We start from the raw sequence: 9,607 nt of genomic DNA, 5'->3' as shown, positions 1-9,607 counted from the left end.
GTGTATGGGTGTGTGTGCGCGCGCGGGGGTAGGCGACTCCTCCTGTATGGAGCCGCCAAACTGCCACAGTTTCTCCCCTGAGGAGAGGCTCCTTTCATCTCTCCCGCTCACTGGCGCCTTCGCAAACCTCAGATTGTCTGTGAAATCACCCTGCTTAATAAACGCTGAGGCTCTTGGGAACGACATACTCTCAGAATCTCACCCTGCAGCTTTGGCTCTCTCTCTCTCTCTCTCTCTCTCTCTCTCTCTCTCTCTCTCTCTCTCTCATGCTCACGCGCGCACACACACACACACACACACACACACAGACCAGTCCAACAGGCAGCTGATTGCATTTCTAAAGCTGAAGTTTATTTCACGTGTGATTATCCAAATACACTAAACATCATGGATACAAACAGTTCACAGTATGGCACAAAACCAAAAGTAATTAGTTTCTCATAAGTGTGTTAATTACATTTGCTGCAATATGTCATATCATAGAGTTCACAGGTTAGGACAGAAACATAAATTTAATTATAGAGATATCATCTTTCACTCAGAGAGTAAAAAAAAATAAATAGTTTGCTTGGAAGCAGACTTGTGGGTCTAAATTGTGAGCACCCTGAAGCACTGCTCAACAAGTTAGTGATGCTGGAAAGAAATGCTTCTTCTTCTCAGAACTGTTTTAACAGTTCAGAACAAGTAGTTACTATATAGTCTATTAGGCTACAGACCAGCGTTCAGGCGCCTATTGAGAAAAAATGACTGTACTTCATAAAAGACAAAAATTCAAAATAAAGTAAAGCGTCGCCTACACATAATAGCGAGTCACCCAGTGTGATAACAGGAAGAACAGTGTTAACTGTCTATTGTCGGCGAATTATTAATCTACTACTCTCTTATAAATCTACTCTCGAGAACAGTCGATTTTGTTGTAGGACCAGTAGCAAAGTGGGCAAATCAATAACGTGGGCTTCGCTGTGATTTGTAGTTCAAGTATTTAGTAAGGACAAGCGAAAAACAACCAGAGCCCTACAACGCAAAATAATTTTAATATTCAAGGTTTTAAGTATTTATGCTGTTATGCGACAGACTCGCATTGCTTCTATTGCTGCGCAAACTACCGGTGTCATTTTGTAAATGACAGCAGTCTAATTGTAAACATTCAGCAACCAATCGGAAGCGAGCGAAAGTACTGTGTAGTCTCTCGCTACGGAGAGTATGGTAGCAAATTTGACTGCGTTCCTATTGGCCAAGAGTTTTATGATTGCCCCATGCTTAAAAGTAGTTGAGGGTCAAAGGCTACTTGTTGCATATATGAGGAGTCAGACTGACTTTGAAGGCGGGAATACTTTTTGTTGCGAGGCATTTAGATTAAGAGGGATGTCCGTCATTTCAAGTTTTAGAGAGAGATACGTAACTAACGAAGACAGACGACTGGGCCCGGAGCGGACGATGGAGGAACGCAAACTTCAGCTGACAAGTCATCCTTTCAGCGTGGAGTCGCTCATAGCCTGCAAAAAAAGTACAAAGGAGTATCAAAAAGGTTCCGAGGATGTATCTTTGTCGACATTTGCGAAAACTCGGGTCTCGTCATACCGAAACAAGGACTCTTGCAGTCCGGAGGAAATTCGAAAGCACTTCATCGAAAACTCGCCAGTCAAATCGGAATCTCCAGAGCCAGAGGAGTGCACTGCTTGGGTTATGAACTCTAGATACGCACAGACACGTAAGTGTAGACTGCATCGTTTATGTTTTCGAAGCGGGTTGTCATTTGTAAGATTTTTATGGCTTTTTATGGCTTGTAAATGGCTGGTCTTTTCAGGGGAAAATTATTACGATACATAAAGTCACCCGAGGTAACTTTGCGATTTGAGTTAGCAGGAGGTTGAACGTTACTCATTTCTGTATGTAGATATTAGATTGGCCTACGTTAAAATGGCAATAACAGTTAACGATCTTTATATATATATATATATATATATATATATATATATATATATATATATATAATATGAGAGAGAGAGAGAGAGAGAGTGTGTGTGTGTGTGTGTGTGTGTGTGTGTGTGTGTGTGTGTGTGTGTGTGTGTGTTTAATCAGTTTTTACTTGTTTCAGTGAACAGTTTGAGGCTTGTCATGTAGGCCTGTAGTACGCTATCAAAATAGTCCGGTATAGCACGAAAGTCTGGAAATTGTTGTTAAAATACTCCCATAACTCAGTTTATTGATAGTGATACCTCAAAATGTATTTTTGAGTTAATTGACAAGCTTCCCTTTGGAAAATCACATTTTCACAGTATTACAATTATTTAAATCAATCACATATAAACATCTGAGGCTATAGCATTTTATAATACAGACATTTGTTTCTGAATGCTTCTCTACTGCCCTATATTTAGCTGATTTTGGTACTAGAGAAAGCACTCAGAATATTGCAATAAAGGATTAATTAAAGGCAAATTGTTCTGGGGGTTTACATTTAATCTTATTAACAGTCAAATGTTAGGGAAGGCAAAAGAGACACTTCATTTCAGAATTCCTTTTACTGTTCTTTACACAGTGTTACCCTATCAATCATGAAGTGCACAGAAACATAACATTGTTTACTCTTTTCAAGATCACTCAGCCAACCTTCCCAGCATTCTTTCACCTCAGTGCCCAGTCGAAGTCTCCTAACCCGTTGGTGCCGTCGCGTATTTCCCGCTCTGCCCACCCTCCCTCTCCCCCTTCCACCCCGCAGGCCAGACGAGCCCTCCATGCGCCCTCCGCAAGCACAAGGCTAACCGCAAGCCGCGCACGCCCTTCACCACCACGCAGCTCCTGGCTCTGGAGCGCAAGTTCCGGCAGAAGCAGTACCTGTCCATCGCCGAGAGGGCCGAGTTCTCCAGCTCCCTTTTGCTGACTGAGACGCAGGTGAAGATCTGGTTCCAGAATCGGCGCGCCAAGGCCAAGCGCCTGCAGGAAGCCGAGCTGGAGAAACTGAAACTGGCCGCTAAGCCGGCGCTGCATCCGGGCCTTCCCCTGGCCTTGCCCCTGGGTGCGCAGCTGCACCCAGCTGCCTCACTCTATGGACAGTCATACCCCTACCAGAGGCCCATGTTGCCCGTGCCACCTGTTGGACTGTATGGGGCACCTCTGGGCTACAGCGTGTACCACCTGGTGTGAGCCACGTGGACCAGTATACATGGGAAAGCAGTGCTTAGCCGCTCAGGCTTGGACAAGAAGTGAATACAGGGCGTGATGGGAAGATTTTGTGCTGCACAGGTCTGAAAGGACCTAGCATGGAAAAGGGAGATGTCTTCTTTCGTCTGCCTTTGACAGAGTTTGAGACTCCAGCTTGAATTTTGGTATCAATAGATTGTAGGTGGGCACTTCCATTGCTTGCTCTGTGTAAATGCGTGCATGTGAACGTGTGCGTGCGTGGCTTTGTATATATGTGTTATATATACGTGTGTGTGTGTCATTGTATGTGTGTTTATGTACAGCATATTCTTTTCATTCATTCAAATGTAATATATTTTATTGCTAATTATTCTTGACTTATTGGTAAGAGAAATTCATTTGCCATAAAAAAAGTCTGCTCAGACAAGCTCAGCATTAAAAAATTTGGAATTGATCTTCATTCTTAAAAAAATTATATTTATGATGGCAACAGGTACAGTACAGAAAAATTCTGACTACTCTATTATTTAATCTCTTCATGTGTGTCAGTATCCAGTATCTGATTAATTCCAACACCAGAAAACAGGTACACCTCATTCCCTTTTTTTTAATTTACTGAGGTACTGACTAAGTAACCAGCTGCACCAAATCTTACATAGGGAGCAATGTGAAGTACTAAAGATGCATGTCAAGTAGGATGAAAGCTGGGATTCAACTTTTGTTTGCATTATTCCAGGTCTGGAATTTGGGAGAAATGTCAGTAATTTATGGAATGAAACACAGACCTATAAATAGTAAAGTAAAACCACAGATAATTTTGCAATGGTCTGTTAATTTTTTCCAGAGTGATATACATGCACATATATTAGTTACTTTGTATTAAATTGTTTGTAAGATGGTAATTTATCCCCCCCCCCCCACCCCCGCCACACACACACACACACCTACAGAGATGTTTTGTCATTCACTGTAAAAGGAAAACCTATGGAGTTCAGACTATGATTTTATATTTTTATATCCCATTTTGCATATGTTGTCATCTTTACTGAGAACCCTTTGAGAGGGCTCATATTGTACAAATAACATGTAAAAAATTACTCAAGGATATTTTTTCTGTTTTTATTCAATGGAGAATAAACCCATTACCTATTCTTTATTACTAGAAACTAAAATGTGTTTTTCTATATTCTCATGTCTGAAGACCCTGGTGAAATTTAATGTAGGGTTTCATTATTTTCATGTTCGCTCTAGACTATATCATGTTCATGGACTTGACTAACTTCTGAGTGCACTTCATTATCTTTAGCCCTAATCCATCAAGGCAGAACTCTCTCAGCTACTGAATAAAACATAGATGTAAACACACTGCACTCATGTCGTGCCATTTCGAACCCAATGGATTCTTTGAATATGCTCTTGGGTCTGGTGTGTTCTCTCACGAAATTACGTGGCTTTGTCTTTTGGTCAGTGTGGTGTGTATACCATTCTGTGCCATTAGCTGACTACATAGCACTTCAAACAGTCTCTTGAGGAAGTCAGATCATTGGCGATTTAATACTCTTACTCCTTTCCCAGCCTGGTTCGGAACAGTTCATGAAGTGGTGGTCTGAAAAGGTGGAGCCCCTTGTACATGATATTGCTTACAACCTCCGTGTGACTTTGATGCAACTGGGAAATCGTTTATGGGCCATACTATATGAGTTTCTATTTAATCAAAACAAGACTGGTAGCCAGCGTCATAGACATGTTACAGCCATCAGTCTAATGAAATTCAGATCGGCTGGTTTGCTCGCGTGCATAGGTTTTCTAATGTCATTGTGGTGCAGCTCTTTATTGAGGTATATCTGAGTTGTCTCACTTTATATAAAATGTGTAAATTCCTGATATGCTAGCTGCTTTCTGCTTATCTTACATCAATCTATCACACTTGAGCATGTATGCAGCTACATTTGTAAGTGGATTGATTCCTGAAATACAGAGGTACACAGTGACTGGAAAAATGTTGGCAGTTTTTTAATTAATTCTTGTCTGTCTGCTGAATTGAACACATCAACCAGTTATGCAGTAGATGAAGAATGTTAATTATAGGTAAATATTTCTCTCTTAAGGATGTTATAGGTTTTGACCATGCATGTTCTCTTCCTTTATAACCACCATTATGTAAATAACTATATTTGTAATGATCTACACTTCTGGTTTTGTGACATTTGATGTCACAGAACAGGCCTTTGTATACAGTCCCGTTTACAAGAACTGGCTTCACATGCCAGTATACAGTCCTGTTTACAAGAACTGGCTTCACATGTCAGTATACAGTCCCATTTACAAGAACTGGCTTCACATGCCAGTATACAGTGCCATTTACCAGAACTGACTTAAAATGCCAGTATACAGTGCCATTTACAAGAACAGGCCTCAAATGCTATTGTACAGTCACATTTACAAGAACAGGCCTCACATGCCAGTATACAGGCCTTTTTACAAGCTTTGCCGTATACATTCCCACATACCTCCTCTGTTGACAATGTCCAAAAATGACTTTCTACATCTCTTATGGCTGCAGAGAGTCTACCGTACACCAACACTTAACATAAGCTACCTGATGGGAGAGGAGGAGAAGAGCTGTGGTGTTTGTTGTTGGGAATTCTGGGAAATATGAGATCACCTTCACTGCCCAGGTGCAGAGAGCACACAATGAGCACCCCCTGCTGGGCCAACCGTTATCTGCAATGAGCTCTCAAAGATGATTGTCTTTAACAGACCCCTAGTGGTCAACTGCAGGGTGTTGGGCCTGCAAGCCCCAAATAGCAATTAGTGTAGCCTCTGGTGTCATATCAGCAGAGGCCTTCGAAAAACAAAGCCATCAGTTACAGTAAAGTACCATACGAGTTTACCAGCTCCTTTGGGAAGTGGAATACAGAGGTACATTCAGACCAAGGGTGTCGTTTGTTTAGCCTAACAGGCTGGTAAACCCTGCTCTGCTTATTGGGCTTTTAAACAGCAAAGAACCATTGCAAAGCAATGACCAGTCACAAGCAGGGGGCTGTTTTCCAGTAAATAATGTTCCACAAGAACATAGAACACTGATCACGGGCTTAATAAGGAATGAACATCAGCAGGTGAACAAGAGCTCTTACATGTTATCTATGATTTATATAATGCATACATACAATCCAGATATGACACTTAAGTATGGGAATCAAGGAGGTAGTAGCGAAAATGTTTCGTGCTGAGAAAGAGGGGAAAATCTCCATTTACTCATTTATATTCTGTAATGAGTTTTCAAGCTATTCTTCTGGTCCAGTGCCCCTTACTGATACATTTTTAATCTCCATTCTAATCTATTCCTTGTAACATGCCCACAACTAAGAGAGTATTTAATGTTTGAAAAGCGATGGGAATGAAATATGGGGTTGGCACCATGGAAATCTGATGACAAATCCATATCTGTCTCGCCATGCTCACTGATTCTCTATTTGTGTCACCTGACTTCACTAGCTGAACAGCTTGCTAAAGAAACATGCGGTTTGGAAAATTAGGCTTTTCATCTAGAATAAACCCCTACAGACTTATCCAGAAACAGGTTTTTTTCTTCTCCCCATCGGACTATACTCAAAGCTCTGCTGATGTCTCTGTTTACCACATAACAGGCACAAGCAAAGAAAATTGCATGATAGCCAAATTGCAGTATTATTTGCCAAATGCTGCTAATCTTCAAGTCTGAAGATTGGAGCGACCCCGCTGGCATGTGTTTCAGAGAGGCTGGCCGAGATGCAAGGCTGTTGGAGCCAAGGGCGAGCAGCAATCTCTGGCCCAGGGGCTACTGCCAGACATGTGTCTCTCTGGCTTGGAGGGCATGACAGGTGGTGGGGTTGCGGCGGTGTCACTCAACAGCTTATGTAAGAAGCAAGGCAAGACCAACTTATCGGGGAGTTTCGCAGGTAGGTACGTGGAATGCACACGGCTCTCTTGAATCTTCAGGTGAGGATTAAGGGTTCCATCAGCAAGACTGACCAATACACCAGGATGTGCTTTTTAATGTTTGAGTTTTGCTTATGTCTTACTGTGACGAACACATACATAAGAGTTGTCTGCACAAACCAAATATTTAAGAGCATGATTCATGATCATGTGGGGTACACACATTTTCTGCCAGTAGATGGCAGAATATAAACATAAATTGAACTTGGTTGAAAAACTCATTTAAAAACATCCAGCTGTTTAGGGGTTTTTTGCCTTTGGAAGGCCCTGCAGCTGCACTGGTTTGGAGTCATATTCATTACAAGTACCACAAATGAGGATATTTCCTAGAACAGCTGCACATTAATATCCATTCCTTGTTTTTAAATGCAAACCATTGAGATGAGAACAAAAAGGCTCCTGTAATCTGGCAATTACAGCTGGTTCCCCACCATTCAACTCCCATGTGGGTCTCGCATCAGCAAAGCCATGTTTGTCTTCTTCCATTGCAGCAGCAAGCCGGCGCTTCTCGAGGACCAATGTGTTACGTGGAACACCGCAGTGAAACGCAGAGATCTTACTCAAATGCAACCTGCCATTATTATTAGTTTAATAAAATAGTTTAATAAGTCAGTTTAATTCAATGATCAGTAATGTTGAATAAATGTTACAACTTTGCATTATTTTTCATGTGAATTCATAGTTCAGTAACCATAACAGCTTGGTCGCCTTTCAATGAGGCAGACTCATCCTTGGGTGAGCACAGAATAAATGTATTCGTGTGTTTAAACTTCCCTTTAATTTAAGGTCACCCAAACCCTCTACCTAGATTTAAAATGTTTTGTTCAGAATGACGATGTGCATCTGCATCGCTGAGGCTGAAGCGATGCACATCTCCAAGCATTGCCAGTGGTCCGATACACTGAGCAGTGCCCTTTGGTCAATCTTTTCAAAGAACACAGCACGCAGCAGACCATGTTTGACTATCATTGGTTCTTCATCCATTCAAATGCCATTAGAATCCTTACATTATCTGCATTATGTATAGTTGTCACTATGACACCAAGCAGCAGTCCTAGCTTGCACAAAATGTAAGCATTTACAATGAAGAAATACACTACAATAAAGTAGTCTTATTCAAACCCAATTAAGGTATGAAATATAAGGCATGGAAATTCCATGAAGGAATAAGCTCCCACAATGTAATTGCACACTGAAGATAGGAGAGGTAGACTTATGTTATAACCTGTGTAAATGGTTTGCTGTAAAGGTAAACAGGAGATCAGTGATCTGATGTGAGCTTTTGATCTGGCACCTGATTACAAGGAGGATACGCATTTGAAAACTTGTGTTAAAAACAAGTATTTCAAGTATTTTGGACAAATGTAGAAATAACATACATTATTTATTTCAACAGGTTTGCCAACTAGGTGGCTCATAATAGATGAGATGACAGCTGATCTTAATTGTATCACTCATAAGAATTACACCCAGTATTCACCATGAGCAATTAACTTTCTTCTAATATCAAATTTAATTGGGTTAGTTAAGACTTATGTAAGTGCTATTTTGAAAAGTTCCTGCATATTTAAAACTAGTAACCTATTGGACAATTAGATAACATTAATAGTTATGCTTGATTAATATAAGCCACAGCACTTCTGTACAAGGTCTATGAACAAATCATTCAGGTTGCTTCACGTAAAAAGTACACCTTCAGCTAAAATGTTCAAATTTTGGTTATTTTCTTCAGTTTTTTGATGGTGAAACAGATTTATTCATATAATGTCATATTTCATGTAATGACATTCATATAATGTCATATAATTCATCTAATGCTTATTAACCTTTCACCCAAAATCTGAAATGAAGTATACAGAATGTGTCATACTGCGTTCACTTTGCTTGTTCCTTGTATCTATCCCCACTACCTTCTCTTGAGTCTATCCCCACTACCTTCTCTTGAGTACCTGTACTTGAGTTTGGCCTCTCAGTGTGTAGTTAGGCCAATGCTAGACCACTGCTGATAATGCCAATCTGAAGATATTCCAAGTGCACCAATAATCATTGGCATTTGAAGATCAACGAAGTCTCTCAGGTCATGTGGTTCCTCCACATGGGCACTAAATGCAGGCATCGTACCACAAAGATCTTTCTCACATGCTCACAAGATGGGGCTCTTGAGCTAGACCTGCTTGCCGAGCCAGGTCCATGCTTAGGATCTCCTTCTATCTGTCCTCCTTGGAGGCGAAGGAGTCACTGCACAGCTCATATTCCTTACATGTGTCTACATGCTGGTATGTCTAGGGTTACCACCCGTCTGGTTTCCAGTCAGGTTTTTGTCTGAAACAGTATGTCAGTATGTGCAGGTGTCCAGATTTGGCTTCCATTGGTTAGGCTGGAACAGAAATATAGTATTGGCCACTGTTGGCTGACATTTCTAATGCATATCAGTGAACAGACGTCTTCAAATTTTGGAAGCAATGGTTTGTATATATCTCCA

General features: G+C 40.9%; 1 protein-coding gene across 1 annotated transcript; it reads left to right on the top strand.

The window, feature by feature from the left end:
- Positions 1–363: 363 nt before the first annotated feature.
- msx2b (muscle segment homeobox 2b) lies at positions 364–4,558 on the top strand. The gene is made up of 2 exons (XM_035527401.2): positions 364–1,711; positions 2,723–4,558. The coding sequence occupies exons 1-2, from the start codon at positions 1,204–1,206 to the stop codon at positions 3,145–3,147; spliced, it is 933 nt and encodes a 310-aa protein (XP_035383294.2). The 5' UTR covers positions 364–1,203; the 3' UTR covers positions 3,148–4,558.
- Positions 4,559–9,607: the final 5,049 nt, after the last annotated feature.

Source organism: Electrophorus electricus, chromosome 8 (assembly GCF_041902795.1).
Source record: "Electrophorus electricus isolate QZ-2024a chromosome 8, ASM4190279v1, whole genome shotgun sequence".
NCBI classification, from domain to species: domain Eukaryota; kingdom Metazoa; phylum Chordata; class Actinopteri; order Gymnotiformes; family Gymnotidae; genus Electrophorus; species Electrophorus electricus.
Note: the sequence above shows the minus strand (reverse complement) of the source record. Positions and strands in the feature narration are given on the sequence as shown.